The sequence below is a fragment of the Balaenoptera acutorostrata genome, chromosome 14, assembly GCF_949987535.1.
Source record: "Balaenoptera acutorostrata chromosome 14, mBalAcu1.1, whole genome shotgun sequence".
NCBI lineage: Eukaryota > Metazoa > Chordata > Mammalia > Artiodactyla > Balaenopteridae > Balaenoptera > Balaenoptera acutorostrata.
In genome coordinates, this window is record NC_080077.1 from 80,038,417 (window position 1) to 80,062,554 (window position 24,138).

A 24,138-nucleotide genomic window follows, 5' to 3' on the forward strand; every position below is an offset into this window, starting at 1 on the left:
AATGCCTCTTTTTTGTCATAGAAATGATTTTCTCTGGATTCTGGCAAGAAATACTGCAGAATTTCACACAGGAAAAGTGCATCACACACATTTCATAAGTCAGCAAAAAGTACACTGATTCAGAAATGTAGAGTCATGTATATTCAGCACAATCAGTAATCATCTTCCACTAGCAAATCCACAGAAGGAACGGGAATCTGATATGTACTATTAACACATAATTAGAAAACAAATTGGAAGAATTATAGGTATTTCCTAGTTCCTAGCTACTTCACACATTGATAAAGACATAATCCTTAACACAAAAACAATCATATTGTTCTATTAAAAAGTCTGATACTCTATATAACTCAAATTCACAAACTGCACAAATTTGGAATCTTTGTTAGTCAGAAAATGAGGAAGACTGTAGAATGAAGCCAGAAACCACCAGAAGAGGCAACTGAGAGAGGATCAGCCAATCCCAGGAGAGAGAGAGGAGCAGCTGGGACCACTGAGCCGGGCCTGAGCTTCAAGGAAGACAGAAGACTAAAGAGGGAAGATGGTGAGCACAGAGTACCCTGCAAAAGGTAAAAGGCCCTATCCAAAGAAGTCCCCTTTTGTAAATGACACATTAGGAAATAAGGTGTGTTTTCACCACGCCATTGTAGACTTCACTTGTGCCCTTGAAATGTGAACTCAAGGAAGCACAAGCAGCAGCACAGAAACATTTTCTTTAAGGCTCATCTTAACTCTGAAGAAGTGCCCCAATTCCCATCTATCTCACTCATGTAAGTCTCATCAAGGAGACCACCACAAATTTCACAGAGCAACTGGCAATGCTTCACGGCCTCTCACAGGGCCTCATTTCACAAGTAAGTCTTTATTAAGTAGAAAGTTCTTTTACTTTCTACTTAGATTTGCATTTAAAATATTGATAGATTAGAGTTCTACTTTTTTACTTGCCTTAGAATAGCCCACAAAAAAGGGAGACCGTTTCACAGATATTCAGCACTTTGATGCTAGACATCCTCTAGCACTTGATGTTCTTTGCCCTTTTGTCCCTTTAAACTCAGCCCCTCAACTTGCTGCAGACAACAAAAACAGAGGCAACGTAGCCCTTGCTGTAGGGAAGCCATCACTCAGGACTGGTCCTCATGCTTTCCTCTACAGTGTGCATTTCTACCTGCTTCTGCCGAGACTCTCATCCTAGTCCTACTGTTCCTCCAAAATCAGATGGTGACAAATATCTATATCAATATAATGCTCTTCTCTACCAAGAATCTGTCAATTCACAGGATCCACACTACTTCCCCTCTTCCCCTCTGAGTAATACTATAACCCTTAACCAACTAAGGAATATCAGAAGGAGGAGCAGGCTATTCCAAAAGATCAGCATGCAACCCTCTAGGGGAACAAAAGACAGAATAAGGCACATGTCTCTGGGTACCAGGTGAGGGAATGGGGCAGGAATCGGTTCCCGGCTTTCCTCCCATCATTGTAACCAATACCTACCTCTACCCATGTAACAGGAACCTTTCAAGGTCAAAGGCATCAGCAATCCTGTGGCCTAACAACTGCTGTCTAATTTTCCCAGGCAACTATACCACACTTTCCAAACTCCCTATTTCTTCTACCATCAGAACTTGCCTTCCTCCTTAAAATTTAGACCTGAGCAACCTGAGATTACCAACCCAAACAAAGTCATGAGAGCTAAGAATTGGCCTCATGATGACACCATGGCCAGGTCTGAACCTTGCTGCCCATGGAAAATATAGGCAGAACAGCAGCTGCATAGGCATCTTTTTTTTTTTTCTTTTAGTAATATCATTTGTATTAAGAATTTCTAGAACCTCTTTTATTATGCTATGCTATGGCCATGAAAGAGGCCTTTTATTGAAAATAATATCAATCTACTTCATCTTCTAAATGGTATACTCCAACAAAAACTAGACTTAGCTGTAGCAGGAGTTCAATTTTACTCCAGGGTAATCAAGTAAAGTCATTTGTTTAAAACCATAGGAATTTCCCAAAGTAACTCAGGCTGTAAAAGAAATTCAGATCTTTAACTCATCATCGTTTCTGTATCTATTTGTTCTTTCAGTTACTACAAGAAAATTGTAATATTAGGGTTTTACTCCCTTACTAATTTTTCTGAAATAAAGAAAATAAAGGAGGATCATTAACTTACACATATATTTGGCAATTTATCTCAAAGTAAAACTTTTACCTGGATGCTCTACCTAAGTTATTTGATTTGTGTCCGAAGGGCTAAACTGAAAATGTGTAGGTTAAAACAATTAACTATTTTCAAACAAATATGGGCTGAAAGTAACTGAAAATGCAAACAGTAAACATAAGAAATCTGCAACAGGTATGTTAATGTCAGACAAAAGAAACTTCATGACAAGAAAATATTACCAGAGATGTAGAGGAACATTTCATAATAATTTCAAAAGGTCAATTAATCATGAAGATTAACAATCCTAAATCTGCATGCACATAAAAGCAATAACAGAACTTCCAAATATATGAAGCAAAAATTGAAAGTACTTAAGGAAGAGAAGGACAAATCCACAATCATATATGAAGATTTTAACACATTTCTTTCAGTAATTGGTAGAATAACTAGACCTCGAATAAAATGATGATTATATAAGATTTGAAAAATACTACCAACTGTCTTGAACTCACTGGTATTTATAGAACATTACGACTTATAAATGCAGATGTATGCATATTCTTTGCAAGTTCACATGGTACGTTCAACAAGACAAATATGCTAAGACAAAATAATTCTCCTTAAATTTCAAGACAGAAATCTTATACAATATGTTCTCTAACCATAAGAAAAACAATTAGAAATTTTCTAGAAAATCTCTCAACTATTTGGAAAATAAACAATACATTTCTAAATAAAATAGGGGACAAAGAAAAAATTGTAAATGTAATTAGAGTACTTTGAAAGCATATTTCAAACTGAATAATAATGAAAACACAGCATATCAAAATTTGAAGGAGGAAGCTAAAAGAGCCTGTAAAGGAAATTTTATTTTAAATAAATACTTATCTTTATAAAAGAAAAGGAGTTTAAATTCAATGACCTACATTTCCACCTTAGAAAATCAGAAAAATAGCAAATTAAAACCGGAGGAAATAGAAGGAAGGATGTCATAAAGATATAATCAGAATGCAGTTAAACAGAAAATAAACAATTTTTAAAAGGCAAAAGTTATTTTTAAAGATTAATAAAATTGATAAATGTGTAGAAGGAATTATCAAGAAAAAAGAGAAATAACACCAATCATATCATGATCAGGAGGAACAGATATGATTTCACTATATATCCCTTCAACCATTAAAAAAGCAAAATTATGAACAAATTATTTTAATAAATTTGAGAAGTTATGATGAAATAAATACATCTCTTGAAAAAAAATATACTGACTAACACTGATAAAAGAAGACAAAGAACTTTGGGGAGCCCTATACCTATTAAAGAAATTCAATGTTTATTAAAAACCTCACCCACACTCATACAAAAATTCCATTCCCATATGGTTTCACTACTAGATTCTAGTTAACAATGAAAGAATAAATTGTACTAAGTTTATATCTTTCAAAAACTATGGGAATTCCCTGGAGGTTCAGTGGTTAGGACTCTGCACTTCCACTGCAGGAAACACGGGTTCAATCCCAGGTCAGGTAACTAAGATCCCGCAAACCATGTAGTGTGGCCAAAACACACACACACACAAAACAAAACAAAACAAAAAACTAATGGAAGGAGGGTAGAACAAACTTCATAAACTCTTTCTGTGAAAAACAGAAGAAAGAGAAAACACCATACATTGTTTTATAATTTGATATGTATACTGGTATAACCCTGATACTAATATTACAAAAATATTACAGGGGAAAAAATAAACACTACAAACCAATATATGTAACGAACAAAGATTCAAAAATCCTTTACACAATACTAGCAAATCAAACAGCAATTTATAAAAAGAGTAATCATCATCACCAAGGAGAGTTTTTCCAAGAATGCAAGATTACTTTAACATTCAAAAATCAATCACTGTAATTCAACATATTAACAAAATAAATTATTTTAAAAGCAACTTATGATCATCTTAATAGTATCATAAGAAACATTTAAAAAATTCAAACTGATTCGTGATAAAAAAAAACTTCTTCATAAACAAACAAAAACAAAAAACAAAAGAATAGAACAGAACTTACTCACTGTGATAAAGTTCTACAGAAGTGCAGAGGAAATATTATACTTAATGATGAAACACTGAATGCCTTACCACTAAGACTGGAAATGGAAATACAACAAGGATACCCACTCTTCTCAACTCTATTAAATACTTTACTGGATATAACAGGGAGTAGAATACAGAAAAAAGTAAGAAGATATATAGATTGGAAATAAATAAGTAAAATTCTACTTATTAATAAGTAGAATGAATGAATGAATGAGCATGAATGTCTACAGAAAACCCTCAGGAAGCTGAGAACAAACAATTATTAGAATTTATGAATGAATTTAGCTAGGTCTCAGGACACAAGGTCAATATGCAAAAATCCATTTAAGTCAGAATAATAACAATGATGATGATGATGAATAAATTTAACAGCAGATGTGAAAGACTTCTACCTTGAAATCTATAAAACATTGTCCAGTAAAATTGAAGACCTTAATAAATCAAGAGATGTACAATGTTCATTGACTAGAAAACTTAACATTACTAAGGTCTTAATTCTCCTCAAATTGACCGATATAAACAATCTTAAATTAAAATTCTAATCAACTACATTGTAGAACTTGATAAATTAATTCTAAATTTCACACTGAAATTAAAAAAAAAAACTAGAATAGCCAAAATAATCTTGAAAAAGAACAAAGCCGGAGAAATCAAATGGTGGCTTAACTGTGACACAATATACAGACAAAGCAATCAAGACAATGTGGTATTAGAACAATTATAGACAAATATATCGATGGAACAAAATAGCGAGTTTAGAACTAGATCCACATTTTTAGAGTCAATTCATTTTTGACAATGGCAATTGGGAAAGTAAAGTCTTTTCAACACACAGTGCTAGAACAATTAGTTAAATATATGGAAAAAAGGAACACTGTCATCTATTCAGATCTTACACAAAAATCACATCTAATTAAATCACAGGTCTAAACATAAAAACTAAAACAAGAAGAAAACAGAATGAATTAGGGAATGAGAAAGATTATTGATAAAAGTCATAAAAAACACTGATCATTGAAGAAACATTGATAAATTAGACATCATCAAAATTAAGTCTGCTACTCAACAAAAGGCATCATTAAGAAAAAAAAAAGCAAAACCACAAACTAGGAGGAAATATTCACTATATATATTTACCTGACAAAAGACTTGGATACAACTCTATAAAGAACTGCTAAAAATCCTTAAGGAAAAAGACAAGCAACCCAACTAAAAAATGGCCAAAAGACATAAACATATATCATAAAAGAAGCTAGAAAAATAGTCAATAACCACATGAAAAGGTATTCAAAGTTATAAGTTATTAGAGAAACACAAATTAAAATCACAGCAAGATACCACTTCACATCCACAAGAGCTAAAATTAAGAAGTGTATGAAGAAATTGAGGCTCTCATACATGGCTGGTGGAAATGTAAAATGGCTTAACCATTTTTGGAAAAGGTTTCACAGTTTCTAAGAAAACTGAACATATAATCTCCCTATAGCCCAGGAAATCCACTCATTTATTTACCCAAGAGATAATATAAATATATGTCACAAAAGACTTGTACAAGAATGTTCATAGCAACCTTATTTGTAATAGCCAAAAACTGGAAATGGCCCAGGTGTCATCAGTAACAGGATGGAATAAAACAAATTCTGGCATATCCGTACAATGAAATACTATTCAGCAATAAAAAGTAATGAACTACAGATACACTCAATATCACGAATGAATGTCAAAACATTATACTGTGTGAATAATGAAAACATACATAGAAGTATACATACTCTAAGTTTCCATTTAAATGAAGTTCTAGAACACTCTTATCAATGGTGGAAAAAATAACAATAATGTTTTCTCTATGAGATGGGGAAAGGGATTAACTGGGAAGAATAATGAAGGGATTTTCCAGGGTGACAGTAATGTTCTATATCTCATGGGGCTGATATACACGGGTGTGTTTATTTATCAGAGCCACCAATGGTACACTTAATCTTTTCCATTTAAATTTTACCCCCATAAACAGGGGGTTTCTAGCAAAGATGGAGTTTAAAAGGACCAGATTTACACTCCACCTTAAACAACTAGACAGCAAAACAAAACTGGACAGAAAGCATGCAGGGCTCTAATTTCCTAGAGAAGAAAACCAAGGTGAACCCCACAATGCACCAGCTTCTTGCTTGAAGGCAGTTTCCAGGCCACAATGCAAGGAGTTGGAACCCAAACAGAGCCTGAATATCTCAGAGAAATGAGCAGACTGAGGTCGGAATTCAGAAGCCAGAGATACAGGAACTGTCAGGGCAGAGTCCCACAGAGGAGGGAACTGCACAGAGAGAAAGCTCTGGAAATCTGCAGAAGGAGTCCCTCAAAATGTTAGCTACTTATTTGTGCATGTGTGAAAGCAAACTATCCAAAGTCCAGTGGTTCCAATGTGTTTCCACTTAATGGTAAGTAACAAAGGCAGATCCTTCAAAAGAAGAATATGAAGAAAGGTTAGACAAAAATGACAACCACCTGCAGCACTCCACTTTGACCATGAGTGGCCGTCACTGTGGGCAAAACATCTGATAAAGGAAGGTCAAGAAAAGGCAGCCCATGGAAATGCCACAAACACAAAGCAGTCCAAAAAATAACAGAATTGGTGCTTCCTTCTCCTTTACCCTATTTCAGTTAATTCTTACACTTGAAGCTGCCTTGGAATCACCTGGAAGCCTTGTAAAACACAGATCCCTCGGGTCCACAACCAGAGTTTCTGATTTAATAGGTCTGGAGTTGGCCTGATAATCTGTATTTCTTACAAGTCCCCAGGTAATAGTGATGTCGCTGGTCTGAGGACTACACTTACAGCATCACTACCAAACTCCATTCCTGGAATAATACCACTTTCAAAAGTCTATGAATACTTTCTCTAAGCAATGGTCCATTCCAAAACTGTTATGACTTTCAGCCCCAAAACAAGAATAAAACAAACAATAAAAAGCACTCATATTTTAGGTAGTTTCATAGTTCATCTCACAATAACCCTGAAAATATTTCTACTTTCCACTCCTCTCTACCATATTTTTTTTTTAACAGATTAGGAATCTGGAATTCAGAGATGTTTTTAAGAACCCATCCTTAATCTCACAGCCCATCTGATATCAAAGCACATGCTCTTTTCTATATGTCATGCTGTCACCCTCTGAAATCCCCAAGTGCCAAGCCTCTTATGGGGGCTTTGGCTGTTGATATCCACCCACACTGAGGCTGTACCTAGTACTCTGTTACATGAAAAAGTCCAAATTCCACTTTGTATTGGAACAATACATACTTGACTAAACTACTGAGAATGGTAGGTGAGATTCTGTCGCATCTCACAAAACACAACTTCCTAAAAACTTACTTTAGGCAGACCTTTACTCCTCCCACCCCAAGAACTGATAACAGCCAACATTTAATGAGTATTTCCTATGTGTCTCTTAGCAACTTTCAAATATACACTACAGTAATTTTAACCATAGTCACCATGTTGTACATTACATCGCCAGAATCAACTGTTACCTCAAGATAAACCTCGTAATATTTCTCATAAAATTTTCTAGGGTAAGTGGTTTAAAGTAATGCAAAGGTCTGAACCATAGTCCAAACAATTTGCCATTCCATAGGCCATTAATCTTATATTTTTACCCACAAAGACTAAACATGTGGTCAGTGTTCTAATAACCATTCTGTGTGGTATAGGGCAACTTGGTGACAGCAATTCAGTTCGACAAACATATTGTGAGTGTGTATAACACTCAAGGCCACAACTGTATTAGAATTTGACCAAAGATGAATTATATGTATTCTCTGTTTTTTTAAAGTTCATAATAACGTCTGTTTTCTTGGGGGGAAGGGGTCAGGGAGAGAGAGAAAAGCATAATTCAATCTGATAAGAGACTTAATCAGAGTCAGAGCACAAAAGATGATATCCATGAGGTCATCATAACCTCTGGCTCCGATCCAAAAGCTCTTAAACGCATACTCAATGGGTCTCTAAAAAGAATGCCTGGAATACTGAAGCCAACATCCAACTACATCACTGCTTTACGGTAAAGCCCGACAAGATCATTTGGGAATCTTACTGAGGGCTTCACTAGGGTTTTTCATCCTCTTCTGAAATCCAGTAGTAGTTTAAATTTTACTGTTAATGGTAAATCATTACAACAATTACAACCATTTCATAGTAAACTGTAGCTATACTTTATGACTGATGATAAAAAAAAAAGGAGATAAAACAAATAATTGAGACATGATAGATAAATTCAGACACATCAAGAGATACACCAGTGGTTTTTATGAGCATCTCTCCTTACAAGACTTCACACTTGTGAACAGTTTCACGAAAGACAAGATTTCAGGAGTTCTGGACACTGAGCATTAAATCATTGTGTAACTAAGATAAAACTTTTCAAAAAAGATGATGACAAGTAAGTAGAAAAGCTTGAGAAGGCTACAAGAACAGCCAGAAGAATGAAACACTTCAGGGTCACTCCACCGAAATTATATCCAAAGCCTCTTCTTCTTCCTTCATTACAGCTAGCAATGGCCCATCTGAATTACTTATGGTTACTATGAGCTTTCTGTACAGGAAGGAATGTGCACATGTGTGAATAAACACTTTACTATAAATGAAAAATGTTTTATTAATAAATAGACTGATAATTCTGTAAATATTGAGGTTTTACCATGGTTTCCCCTCCCTAAGCTCTCAGTTTATAAAATGAATTATTGAGTTTGGACAGAAAATTTATATATACAGTAGTTATGGTACAATGGTGGGCTCTGTTTTGAGTAAACTGGTATTGATAAAAGATATGTCAAACTGCTCTGAGCCAATTTTGACTTTCGACTTTTTAAAAAAATCATGCTTTTCATCTTTACATTTAAGGATTACTTTTAAATTAAATTTTCTTCCCTCAGTATGGAAGAATTCTTAAATTAGACACATATGGTATAAATGATAAAAGAGAAAATGACAAATTTTACTATGTCAAAAGTAAGTCTGTTCATAAAAAAAAAGCAAAAAGGTAGCCCACAGTCTAGGCAAAGATATTTTCAACACATATAGTCAATAAAGGGTAAATATTCATAACATATAAAAAAGTCTATAAATCAATAAAGAAAAGATCATCCATTAGAAAAAATGAGCAAAAGAGATGAACAAGCAAGTCACAGAAAAGGTAAGAAAATGGTCTGTAAACATATGAAAGACTTGAACATATATACACAAAGAGATGTGTTCAAAACTGTTTATAACTTCGTTGCTTGTAATAAAAATTACAAACTAAATATCTGCTAATAGAAAAATAGCTAAATAAATTGTGATATACTAATGCAATCAAATACTATTAGGCGATAAAAAACAAATGAACTAAAGCTATACACATCAAAATGAATGATTTCATAGTTAAAAGAAAAAACAAGAATTAAAAATGCATATAACTTAATATAATTATTTAATATAAAGAGTACTATATATTGCTTAGAAGTATAACCATATGTAGGAAAAATACAAAGAAACGCATGGGGTGATACATTCCAAATTTAGAACTATGATTACTCCTGCAGGGGAAGGTGAAATCAGAAAGAGGAAGGGTTTTTTTCTGCCTTGCAAAGATCTACTTTTGTAAGCTGGAAGTTGAGTACACTGGTATTTGTTGTATTATTCTTTATGTTTTTTTGTATGTCTTAAAATGTTATAGCACATATGTATTTCAAAGATTATTTTCTGTTGGAATGATTGAATGATCTTATATGTGAGATAAAAACAATGGTTCAAAGGTGAGATCTGAATAAAGAATTCATGTAGTTAACATAGTCAAGACCAACACAACTGCTAAAAGAAGGAAGCATCTGCTGTGGGTGTCACCACAAAACATAGAAAGTTGTCTTCGTAAAGCATTGTTCTCTCTTGCAGCAGAACTACCTTTCAGTTCTTCCTAAACCCCTCTCTGAACTCTGTTTCTTCCACATCTACACAGAAGACACCATTAATAAGCTAATATTGTCTGCTTCCACTTTTAGAAGGCACAAGCAATAAGTTATATCAATTTTCAGAAATGAACTACATCGAAAGTATACACATATTTGAGCTATTTTTTAAAAGTGTCCAAAACCCGTTTAAAGATAAATAAGGCTATAATTTGTTAGGGTACAGTTCATAAAATTCTTATCAGAATCTGAACACTAAAGGATACAATATGCTGTGGCAAAAAGCTTATTCAGCACTTAAGGGATAAGCCAAAGTCCACCTCTTCCAGGAAGCCTTCCCTAATCAATTCAGCCCATAGTCATTTTTTCTTTTCTTAACAGTTATTGGAGCACTCATCACCTGAACCACTGATTCTGGCTCTTAATCAATAACCATCTGCTTGTCTTTTCTCTCTGGTAGGATTAAGTTCCTTGGGGATCACGGGCTATGTCTCCTTCCCTTTCTTCACTCCTCCACCAACACCCACAAGAGGGTCCAAATAAGTAGGTACACATTTTCTCAGATGAATTATACAGCAGAGGGACTAAGAGCCAGATGTCAAAACAGAGGATTTGCATTTGCCCTTTGACAGCTGAATGACAAGAGTAATTTCTACATCTCGCTTCATCCATAAAATGAAAAATATATTAGTAACATTCTCATAAGACTGTTTTAAAGACTAAAGTAAATCATGGTTGAAAAGCACATACAGTAGTATCTGGCACTCATGGCATGGTAGGACTCAAAGAGTTGTTAGTTATTTTTATCACTACTAGTACTAGTACTATTATTACAGCTATGCTACTACACCACTATTTATGTGGAGGAAAGAAATGAGTCTCGGAACCACATAATTCCTAATGTTGTGCTCTCCTACCCAATTTTATCAGTTTAACCATTACATTGATCAACGTCTTCCTTGATACCCAATTAATAAGCATGAATCCAAATGCAGTTCTGGTGTAACTAGAAAAACAATTATTCAATTCTGTGACCAAATGTTCACTTCCCTAGACAGGGGTATTCATTTACGTAACAAAAGCTTCTACCATGATTGCTGCTATTAATATAAGTTTATACTGACCTTGTATCCATGATATATTAATTTTGTTTAATTTCAATATCCTTTATAAAATCATAAAGACATTTTCATGCATTTAGTACAATACAGATTCTTCTATAACACACCCCCCTTCCCATTTAAAACAGAATGTAAATAAACAACTTGTTCGTTTGGTCATTATTCTCCCATGCCAAGTATATTTGCAACGTTTGGTACTTAGCAATGATAGATTTATAGCATTCTGCTGAAAGCTCCTCAGTGATTAAAATACACTATAGAGCAAATTAAAAATTAGTTTAAATAAGCAGCTGTGGGATCTTTCAGGCAGTCTGACCAAACATTATTCTGCAGCTTTAAATTCAGGACAGTTTGACCCAGCACTAACTGCTGACAGCATTATTTGATCTGGGTAGACATGCAAACGTTCAACAACAAAAAACGTGTGTCAATAATTCACAGCTCTAGAGTCAACTCTCTGGGGAAAGGAAAGTGGATCTTTTTATTTTTGTTTCCCTGTACCCCAAGACTTTTTTTTTTTTTTTTTTTCTGTGCGTTAATTCTTTCCTCTTCAGTCTGCCAGGAGTCAGATCACCTGCTACAATCAGACGTTCCGTCCAGGACAACCAGGCCGCCAGCCAGTTCAATGTGCAAGTCTCTAAACCACCAAAGACAGCCATCAGTCTGGAAATGGGGCACTCCTTGCACTCCCAGTTACCATAAGCCCACCACCTCCTTCACGTAGATGAATGAAGTTTTCCCGACCCAACCCCAAGAACTCTATCTAGGCGGAAAACATGTTTCTAGACTCTGTTCATGCAGGAAGGCAAGCTAAGACCTCAGCACCCTTCTGGTCCCACTTAATCTCCCATTTGTAGGATCTAAATGCGTTTGCATTTCTGCCTCCCTTGCCCTGTTAATTCCCCTGCATCCAGTAACTCCAAAAACCATATTAACACAGAAACAGCCAACAAGTGGCAGCTGTAAGATACACTGTCAGTCAGAAACTGGGATGATGAGTAGCTACAGTGAACATATAAACAGAAAACTGAACGATCTGCTGTTACTTTAAAATAAAAATTTGTATGCATTTACCTATCAAACTGTGACCTTGAGTCATTAGAAACTGAAGCCAGTGATTAACTACATTTTCTTCATTTTCAGTAACATGTTTTAAGTTGAGAATTTTAATATTTCACTCCAGGAGTCCAGCTCAGCTAACTGTTCTGTGAGGAAATACCCTCGAAGCACAAGGAAATCAACTGACAAATTAATTTATGAAACTGAAATATTAGAAGAGCAATTAATAAATTTGCCAGCTGCACTTTTTTTCTGTTAAAAAAAAAAAAAAACTGAGAAGCACCTCACTGGGCTTTTTGATGGTAAGACCACATGAGAAACATAAAGATGATGGTAAATCATTCATTTATTCACCAAGTACTTTTTATGACCTGCTCTGTCCAGAGAATATATAACAGTGATGAAAACAGATGCATTCTTGAGCTCACATGTTTTACATTCTGGTTGGGGGAGTCACAAAATAAATACATGTAAAACAGATGTACATTGAATTGTCATAAACACAGCTGAGGAAACTAATGCAGGCAAGATGGAGAGAGAAGGTAAGGGATTAGTTGTCATTTAAAACACAGCCGTTAAGAAAGTCCTCAATTAGCAGATGACTAGTGAGGGAGCAAGTCATGCTGACACAGAGAGCAGAGAGCGTGGAAGAGGGGGGCCGAGGAGAGACAGGGGCTGGGTACACAGAGCACTCTCCCCAGCACCAGCTTATTTGACCCCCATAATAACGCTGTATTTTAGGGCCGTTATCATGCCGGTGTTACATCAGGGTCCGAGGCTCTCGGCTGTGTCACCACCTGCCCGAGGGCACACAGGAAGCAGCAGTCCTGACACCTAAACCCAGGGGTTGCAGCTCAGGGCAGAAGCTTTTCCACTGCTTTTTTTTTTTTTTTTTTTTTTTTGCAGATTTAATTTACATTTTACTTAAAAAAAAGGGGAGGAGTACATACACAGGGAGGAAAATGGGACGGGAACAACAATGATCTGAAATGGATTTCTACAGTTTTCCCCTACAATGGTAGATTTTGCCTGTTGGGCAGTATTTCTCCTGCTGGCGTACAACGCAGTTTTTCCACTGCGTCCAATTCCGTTACTACAACTTGTCAGAAACGACCGATTAAACTAGAATGTCAGAAAGATCGACTGTCGTGTGGTGAGGGCTCCAGGGAACAGCAAGTGGAACTGAAGAAAGACGCCTCGGAGAAGCACAGGAACGGAAGGGCTGCCAGACAGAAGAGGAGGGAGAGGTGTTCAGCACCTCCCCAGAAGGCAGAACTAGGCCCAATACCTGGAAATTACAGTAAGACAAATTTCCAATAATTAGATGAATAAGAGATCTAGTGGTAGGAGCTGTCCAACGATGGAATGGCTTGGCTTGTGAAGTTATGAAGCTCCAATTACAGGAGCTACTCAAGCAGAGGCTGAACGCCACCTGCCTGAGATGTAGACAGGTTCTAGCACTGATGTGAAGGCTAATGACCGATGGCTTTTTCCAATTCTGAGTCTGTGATTATACAAGCACCTGTGCAGTACAGTGTGGCAATGAGAAGTTCTAGCTGTGAAGTCAGACAGCTTGGTTTAAATCCAGTCTCCACCACTTGTAAGCTTTGTACACTTAACCTCTATCTAACAACCTGCACCTGTATTTAATATGCATTTATATGCAAATACGTGAGTGTACCAGTGCGTGTGTACACACAGATACGCACACACACACTCTTACACATGCTTTCTATTTTGAAATTATAAACTAGCAAGCCCACAGTTACTTTTAAATTACTTCTTAATAAGCAAAATGATTCCAGATATTTCTTATCAGGGTCAAGTATTTTAGGCATATGTGTCTTTATTAATAGAAAATGAAGAAGAAATAACCCTAGAATGTTGCATCTATATGCTTAGAATCTAGAGATGCTTCCAGATGGCAGAGAGGGAGTTGTAATTTTAGATTAATTTGCCATCACTCTTTTGTCATTCCGGATAAACTCACATTTACTATTCATTGAAAAAACATTCAAGAATGGACCTGATTGATAAAAGGAAGCCTCCACTTTAGGAAAAACTCAGGCCATGTTTTATTTCTTCACTAGGGTACTCGATGCTTTTAGAAAGTCATAGCGTGATACATCACAGAAAGAAAAAGAATGCTTCCAATGATAGTACATGTATGATACAACAGTGTAGGTATGGATGTATATCCACCGTCATACTGATCCTCCCTCTGACATAACTGCTGTTATTCCTGCTCTATCAGTATGCAAACAGGGGCTCAGGGAGTAACTTGCTCAAAGCCACACAGGACGAAATGAAGATACAATCTGACTCTAAAACCTTTCATCTTTCTGTATTGTCTGCCATGTGGGGACATTAAATTAGCATATTTGGGCACAGATAATCTATATTAATAAATGCATTTAGCACCAAAACTCTGTTGAATCTATGTCCTGGACTCTTAAGAGCTTGGTGTCAGAAGGGATGATGCAGTCTGTCACCCAGTGACAGCGTCAGGAATCCAACCCAGTCTCCACGGACAATACCATATTGCAAATGTGGTTACCTAACCATCAGTTCTTAGAAATTCCTGCCAGACACTCTATAATGTCTGCTTATATTAATCCCAGGTCCACCCTTAAAGCAAAATAATATAAAGTCCACTTTCCCAAATCACCCTTCAAGGATCTGAAGTGAGCAATCACTGTCTCCCCTTATAAAATCCCCTGGACCCTCTCTCATAACTTCCTAACATTTAGCCTCTTTTCATTCTGGCAGCCTCTTCTGGCTGTTCTTTGATTTGTCAAAATCCCTCTTCAGTGACACCCAGCACTAAACCTCCAATTCCGCGATGAACGTAATCAGTTACAACCCTTGAACTTTTCTCTTAATGTCACCCAAGATGGTATTAAGTTGTTGAACTGTCAGGTCTCAGGGATGGCTCAGATGGGTATAATGGAAAAACAATTAAAATCTTTTTTCCAAAGTTGCTTTTAAGCTAGATCTCTAGTTGCACAACTGATTCTGCTGAGAACCAAAAACCTGACTTATCTCCAATGCCCGTGGGCAATCTAGCCACAGAGCAACACACCATTCTCATGACTGCGAGCCTCTTCCGTGATCCATGATGTTCACTCTCGGACAGAAACGCCCGTCCCCAAGACGCCGGCTGCAGACTCTCCGCTCACCCTTCACTGCCTTGTTCAGCTGCCTGGTCTGAAGTCCTCTGGATTCACCCCTCCTTCCTTCCTCACCCTGGGCTACCCTGTGCTCCTTTACCTGCATTTCCACAGCACTCTGGAAACACAGAAACTTGTTCTTACCACAGGGTAGGGTCAGTAGCCACCTGGGGGTCCCGCTCCCCTACTAGAACAGAGAGTGAGCTCATCAGACACGTGGACTCTGCCCTCATCTATTATTTCCAGCGCGGGGCTTGGGGGGAAAATCAAGCCACGCTGTACGTGAATAACTACGGAAAGGGTTAGAAGTGGAACAGTTCACAGAAAGGAGAGCTAAGACAGGAGAAGTTCAGGAGTCTTAGCTACACAGAATTGAGGGCCTGCTTGGATATATGGACAAAGGAAAAGATGTCAGCCGAGGGGAGAAAGCCTTGAGCCTGGAGCGTGAAGCATGAAGGAAGCATGAAGCATGCGGAAGCATGAAGCATGAAGGAAGCATGAAGCATGAAGGAAGCATGAAGCATGTAGAAGCATGAAGCATGAAGGAAGCATGAAGCATGAGGAAGCATGAAGCATGCGGAAGCATGAAGCATGAAGGAAACGTGAAGCATGTGGAAGCATGAAGCATGAAGGAAGCATGAAGCATGCGGAAGCATGAAGCATGTGGAAGCATGAAGCATGAAGGAAGCATGAAGCATGAAGCATGCGGAAGCATGAAGCATGAAGGAAGCATGAAGCATGAAGCATGAAGGAAGCATGAAGCATGAAGGAAGCATGAAGCATGAAGGAAGCATGAAGCATGCGGAAGCATGACGCATGAAGGAAGCATGAAGGAAGCATGAAGCATGAGGAAGCATGAAGCATGAAGGAAGCATGAAGCATGCGGAAGCATGAAGCATGAAGCATGCGGAAGCATGAAGCATGAAGGCTGGAGCGTGAAGCCTCAGAGGGAAATATAAGCACCTCTTGGACACCTGCACACCAGACACCACACATTCACTTTACAGCCAGTACCTCGTGTAACGACCTCAGTTAATAATTCTGTGACTGCATAAACAACAAGGTCCTACTGTAGAGCACAGGGAACTATATTCAATATCCTCTGATAAACCATAATGGAAAAGAATATATGTATAACTGAATCGCTTTGCTGTATAGCAGAAATTAACACAACATTGTAAATCAACTATACTTCAATAAAATTTAAAACAATAATTCTGTGATGTAGAATTTAGTATCACTTTTTGGAGCTAAGGAAACTGAAGTTCAGAGGGTAGCTTTCTCAAGGATATCCGGTTAACAAATGGTAGAACTGGACTTTTTAATATTTCTCTCTCGGCACGCATTCTTTCTACAACACAGTTCTGGATAGGACTGGGCCTCCCTGAACTGCCCTGTGTTCTTGCGTCTACCTTCACATGCATCTTAGCTTATCACCACAGCAGCACATACATATACACACACACACACACACACACACACGCACGCACTGATAGGCCCACTAACTCCACAAGCACTGCTAGATAAGGGATTTTTACCCCCAAAGACAGCCCAGTGAGACAAGAAAGAGCAACACGGCATATTAATCACCTCTAAAACACCCCATCAGAAATAATTTCAAGTATGTCTTCGAGAGGCAAGGATAACATAGGGAATAGGAGAGCAGGTTCAGGAGCCAGGCTTCCTAGCTCTGTCCTGTACTAGCTGTGTGACCTCAGATAGGTTACTCAACCTCTCTGTGCCTCAGTTTGCACATCTGTAAAAGGGGACTCAAAACAGTACTCAACTTACAGTTACTGAGGAGATGAAATGAGTTAAGGCACATGACCCCTATGAACTCTGTTGGGCACACAGGAAACACTCAATTCAATGCTTTGTCCACTTGAGACTAGTATGTGGCCATGAGTCAATCCCAGGCCCACTGTCTCCAAAGCCTGTGCCTCTGCACGGCGTAAATCTAGTAAGAGCTCAAGGAAAGAGACACGTGTGGGCTGATGTGAACAGGAGAAGAACAGACCTCTGGAGCCAGCGTGGAAGATCCGAAGGATGAGTAGGACTCAGAAAGGCAAAGAGGAGGCAAAAGAGCACCCCAGAGGGGGTGAACAGTACAACCAGCCAGCAGATAATGGCATGCATATTTGCGGGAGAGTGCACGGATCTCTTTGACTAAAGAATAAGGTATCTTAGGGAAGAAAAGGAAATAATATAGAATAGGGAAGCTGGGATCTTGCAGGGGAGTTAGAGGAGTCTGAACTTACTGCCGTGGACGGCTGTAAACAGGCATGGTCTTCTGAGTGGATGAGTGCAATGGTCCCAGTGATGTTTCCGGAAGAGAATTTTGCTGGGTAGGAAGGACTTAGGGACTGTTGACGCCCCGCAGGGAAGAAGGGATGGAAGGAGAGGCAGACCAGGACACTAAAGTGTGCACACAGAATACGACATGCCCTGAAAGATGTTTGTGACATGGTAGAGCTTACTGCCAGATTGGAAAGAGGGAGACAAAGCGAGGGGATACTTGAATATGACTCCAATATTAGGCCAGCAATGCGATGGACTTCAATCAGAAACTCATACTAAAATTACTGGAAAGTAGAAAACATACAAAATAACGTTGATAAAATATTTACTCAGACCACTGGAACTATTCTCGGAAGCTGTTTCCTTAATTCTTTACTGAGCCTTCACTTTTTAACAATGAGTGATGAAAAGGAGGTGAGCACATTAATAATTAAAGAAGCCAGCTTCCTGCCAAGTAGTTTGAATCAGTGCCTTTCTCAGTGATCTTATGCAGTAGTCACATGCTGGGAAACTGGGAAATTGTCTATTATTTATCACTAAAGATTTTTACATCAGCAACCTAGTATGAAATGTACCTTCAGGGTCTTTGAGCTGAAACATTGCTTCATTTGCTATGCACAATGATGCTATAATTACTTGCCTGTGTGCATGCAGCACTTTTTAAATCACTACAATTTTGGTTTGGGCAAACTGATTTTGATGAAGAGTTTGTTGGTAATATATGCAATTTTAAAAATCTGTTCATTATATAGATGAAATAGTGTTTAGTAATTGTCAAATAAATAGATGAATGATGGATGGTGGATAAATTTTTTTTGGTTAAAAGACAAGACAATCTTATAAGAGTGGATGCTTTAGGAGCCATATTTATTAAAAAAGTAATTTTTTAGAAAGCAGCGACCTTTTGAGAACTACACAAGCGTTTTGTGCACTGTCATAAAAAGGCAGATTGGCATGAGAAACTTATATTCTGCCAACTAACATATAACACCATTTATCGGTTATGCCAGGCATTGGAAATAAGGATGTCCCTTCCCTCAGGAGCTTTCTTTCTGGGGCAGGCCAATAAATAAAAAAATAAATAAAATACCAACTAATGCATAACAACTTTGGATAAAGTATAAAACAGTTCAGAAGAGAAAGAAAGTAGGTTTCTCTTACCATTGTTGCAAGAGATAAAAATAAATGGGTCATAAACAATCAGCAATTACAAACCCATTTGGGGGGGGTTTGTAAAGAATCTTAAGTATGTTTTGTTTTGCTTTTTAATCTTGCAAGAAAAAGCTATTCATGAAAGTAGAAGGAAGGCGTGGGAAAAGGGGCCATCAGCAAGTAGCCTCTGAAATATATTTCCTAGAAATTATTAAAGATTAAGAAAGTCACATCTCTCTCTCCAACAATCAAAATTACTTTCTAGTGAGTTGTTTTCATTCTTTTATTCATCCAAATTAAACCAAAGCATACATTAAATACAAAAGGATTTATTTTCCAGAGTTCTGCCAGGGTGAAAGCCACCTAATCAAAAACGAAATGGGGAATGAGATCACTGAATAAATCAGAAGGAAGAATTAAAGAAGCTGACAGATATTTTGGAGGCCAGTTAAAAAATAAACTGGACTTTCATTATAAAAATTGACTTAAATGAATGATACACTTAAGAACCTACTTCTTACATGTTATAGGACCTGAAAATCTGAATATAGAACCATCTAGCCTACCTTAGTCGGGTAGTTTTCCATCTGATATCCTTGCTACTCATTCCTTTATTCAACACATATGTTTAATGATCTCCTATCTGTCAGGTGCTGTGCTAGACCTGGGGACACAACAGTCAACCAGAAAAGTCCATCATTGCCTTCTTAGAGCTTTCACCTGACTATCAATCATTCCAATCTACAACACCCTCTGTTCAGTAAAGGAATCTCATAAGTGCTGTGGATCAGACGTTGGCAAACTATGGCCCACAGGTCAAATCTGGGTGGCCTTGCTTCCATCAACCATGTTTTATTGAAAGAGACATGTCCATCAGCCTATGTGTTGTCTATTGCTGCATTAGTGCTACAACCTCAGAGTTGCTACAGGTAGATTGCAAAGCCTGATATATTACTAACTGGTCCTGTACAAAAAAAGTTTGCCAACACTTGCTTTAAATAAAACCTAATGTTTTAAGGACAAACATATTAAAGGATACATACTGTCACTCATAAAACATCCCTGGGGGCCCTAGTTACAAACCAAGCCATCATGAGGGGGTTTGGCTTCCTGCAGGGTTGCATTTCTATTGTTGTAAGTTTTCTTTTATTTTTTCTTTGTTCATAATAAAGGCAGATAACAAAAAAGTGTCACGTGGCTAATGTCTTCTATTAACAGCTAGCCTTCTTCAGATAATGCTCACGTTCTCTTACGTTACATCTAGTCTTTTGATTGATCAGAGTTCTTCCACATCATGGAAGGCCCAGTTTTACAAAGATCCTTTCCCCTGAATCACACCAAACAAAATTTAACAGGGGTGATTTTAGGCTCTCTTTTAAATTGAACAATAAAATTGATTGTAAAAGCACTTAGCCAACACTCAAGTGCTATATAAAGGCAAGATCACAGCAGCAATAGTACCTTCACTTCCTTGCAGTGAGAAACATGAGTGGATGCTTATTCCCCAATCACTTGACCCAGAGAGCATTAAAATTGTAGATGTAAGGAAAAAACAAAAACAAAAAAACTAGCTTTCATTGGCTGTTACCAAAAATTCCTAAGAAGAAGTGACAGGATCTGCGCTTGTTGTGGTCCCTCCAAAGGATGTTAAGAGGCTCAGTCCCAAAACCCTTTTCATCCCCTAATGGGAATCAATGTAGCATGAATAAAATTAAATGGCCATTTAGTTCACATTTTAGTCACTATAACGAAGCAATAGCTGGTTTGAGAAAGATCCTTGCCAAGCCTTGGTTCCTGGAAGTTTTCCCACCTGCTAACCCACTGATAACGAACATTTCAAGTGTCAAGAGAAGGGAGACTGAGCCCACCAGTGAACCAAGAACCGGGAATAAGATGATTACAGGAGGCAGCATGGGGAAGGCATGGCTGATCTGGTAACCAGGGGGGTTTCTGCTAGGTACCAGCTTAAGCATTCTACCTTCAAAACGGCTCCCTTGATACCCTTAGACCACATCAGTTCCCTTTAATATGTATGCTCTTTACATTCCATACTCTTGCATCGCAATTGCAGCTGCGTAATTCCTCACTTCATTGGTCTTTTGATGTCAATGGCCCTCAGGGGCAAGTGAGTTCCGCTGAGCTCATGACCTGCCTGTGCAGAGCAGAAATCGCTACCGCGAACACATGATGAGCGCTGAAAAAAACATTAGCTGGCTGACCTGACGAATGAATGGATGGGTAAGCAAGCTGGATCCTAGGCACTCTGCTAGCATATAAGAACGCCTGGTCGTCCTGTGACATGCTCCTCAAGACTAACGGCCAATGTCTCCTGTCCTTACAGACCCTGAGCTAGGCTCTAGGGATATGTGCAAATTGCACACCAGCTCCTGGTATCTTCACCCTCCACCATCTCTTCTCTGCTCTTTCAATCTCTTCTTCTGTCCTGACTTCTATCTCTCAATATATAATCATGCTCAGATTGCTGCCAGCTGTAAAAAAGAAGGAAAAAAAAAAGCTATCCCATCACCCCCACCCCACCGAGCTGTTGTTACTAAGGCTGAAAATGACATCATCACAGTGGCCACAGCTGATGCCTACTTATAAATTCTCATTCCACTTCTCTGCAGACCTGACCCTAAGACCACGCCTCTATTTTTAAAACGCTTTGCTCTCTGACTTTAGTGCCACTATTCCCCTGATTCTCCTTCTATAGCAAACCTTGTCAATTCTATAACCCGATATACCTAAAATCGTGTCTACTTTTTCCCTCAAACCATTAACACCTCTTGTCTTTATGACCGCATCAGGCTGCTGCCAGACCTCTCAGCTCCCTCCAATCCATTCTGCACAGTGAAGTCATATATTCACCTCAATAATACTCCAAAGTAATTTAACTGGTTCTATTAAGTTGTGACTCTGACCCTCAGCTTCAAGTGCCTTTGGACAGCAGAGTTTAATGTACATATGACATACACAGGCCCCACGAAAGAGTTAAAGTATTCAGTCTGATCTTCACCACAATATCCAGTGGGCTTGTAACATCTTTACATACGTCAAAACATATTTAAGGTAACGTTTTCTAAATCTTAACAAGGCCTCCAAAATACCAGTTTTGGAAAGCTGGTTCCAAATATTGGTATTCCCATCATCACCCAAGAAAAAAAGAATAAAACCCTTACTCAGAGTCATCAATTTGTGCTCCTGACCTTCATTCCCAAATTTTACCTCTGAATTTTGTCATCTGTGGTCTATTTCCCTGCTCTGAAAGTCATCCAGATTATGCATCTTCCAAATTACAAAGGCTCTTTACTGCACGTGATCTAAAACCCTTCTAAAGCAGTAAGTCTTCACAAATAAAAACAAGTAGAATGGTAGATAACAACACACAATTCTCCGCCAAGTGACTGCGTCTCATTGCAACCACATGACACACTGTACATCTCTCGATTTTAAGTAGAAAAAAGGCAATGCAAAGAATCCCAAGAAAGTGATCAATGTGTGTGTAACTAGACACAAATATTGCTCTTGACAAATACATCCCGCTCATGAACACAGTCTATGTTATCCTGGGTTTTTTCTACATGATGAGCATTTTGTGAATATTAAACAACGGTGTCTTTATAAACTACGGATCCTGATGGAACCCAAGTCCAAAATGTGTTTCTGCACTTCCATAATAAAAAGCCATTCATAATTCGGTACAAACCACTTTCCCACCTTATTTCCCGCCACTTTCGACATTGTAGTTACACTAAAACATGGTTTTCTCCATGCTTCCTGCCTTTACTCTTAACCCTCCGTTTCATCTGTAATAGACTCCCCACTTCTGCCCCTATTTCCCGAATACCTGGTACTTAGGCTTCCGTTAAGTTGCCATCGTCTCCAGGAAGCCTCTCTGTCCCACAGCATTTTATCTGAACCTCCTACTGCAATCCCACCCGGTCCGCGAATGTCTCCTGTCTCTACATCCATCTCTAGCCCAGGCCTGCGAGGTCCTTGAGCGAAGAGGCCGTGAGCGTCCCATCTCTGACACCTCCGGCACTTTACACCGTTCCTCCAATGCAATGGGGGCTCCTTAAACGACCCACCAATGGTCTCCATGCACAAGCCTCTCCTTCCCCAGGAAGGAGCCATCTTGGTGGTCAAGCCAGGCTCGAACCCGCCCGGAAGCTGGAACACACCCCAGAAACCCACCACCGTGGGGGCGCAGGCCTGAGTCTAACGCCAGAAGCTCCAGCGCACAGGCGATCGACTTGATTAGGTAGAGAGAGACGCCCACGGTACGTGCGGAGCTCCGCGCGGCTCTGTGAACGGCGCGAACTCGGGTGGGAGCCCACGCCACGCGCCAGGGGTGAGGGGGCGCCTCGCCACCTACCTTCTGGGCTCCCGCAGAGGAGGGAGGGCACCCCCGGCGGGGAGCCGGTGCAGGCGGGGAGAGGGGCGCGGGGGCGAGAGCTGTGCGCCATTCCCGGGCGGCGGCTCCCCGGCCGCAGCGAGAACGCCGCCCGGCGCCCGCTTCCGCCCTCTGGCCGCAGGCGGGGAGGGCCTGGCCACGCGCCCCACAAGGCCCCGCGGCGCGCTCGCCCGTCGGCGCCGGGGCTGCGGCTCCGAGGGGCCGGCTCGCGGCGGAGAGCGCGCCTCCTGCCGGGGTGGGAGCGGACCCGCCCGGCCGAGGGCCCGCGCTGCGGAGGCCAGGGAAGAGGAGAAGCCAGGCGCTTGCCCGAGGAGGGCGCCCCTTCGGCTTTATAGCCGGAAGGGGAACTCGGAGCCTCCAAGGAAGGCCGGAAAAAGAAGGGAAAAGTCCTCTGCGAGACTTCTGGAAAGAGGTGCAACGATTCCACTGGGGGCGGGGGAACTTCGACGACTAAAGACGGCATGAATTCTAAAACGACTTTTCTTTTTTCAGAAGTGGAATTAAACTTGGGTTTCTTCCCCCAAAATGTGATTATTATAGAGTGATTTTGCTCGCTTTTTCACCTTTCACATCGTATTTTTTATCTATATTGACTTTTTTTTTTTCTTGCCTTTCGTCGTTCAAAAATTCTTCTCCTGAGGAGAGATTCTCAGTAGGTTTCTTTAGTGTTACACACTTGGTTGCTCTTGGTTGGAAGTCTCCGCATATAGTTATAGAATAAAATACAGAGCATG

General features: G+C 39.1%; 1 protein-coding gene across 1 annotated transcript in view; it reads right to left on the minus strand.

Annotated features, from left to right (window-relative positions):
- MEI4 (meiotic double-stranded break formation protein 4) overlaps positions 1 to 23,505 on the minus strand; it is a 219,838-nt gene extending 196,333 nt beyond the window's left edge. The window contains exon 1 of the mRNA XM_007167979.2: positions 23,366 to 23,505. Coding sequence (XP_007168041.2) covers positions 23,366 to 23,456 — 91 coding nt within the window. The 5' untranslated portion in view covers positions 23,457 to 23,505. The remainder of the gene's footprint in view (positions 1 to 23,365) is intronic.
- Between the last annotated feature and the right edge of the window lie 633 nt (positions 23,506 to 24,138).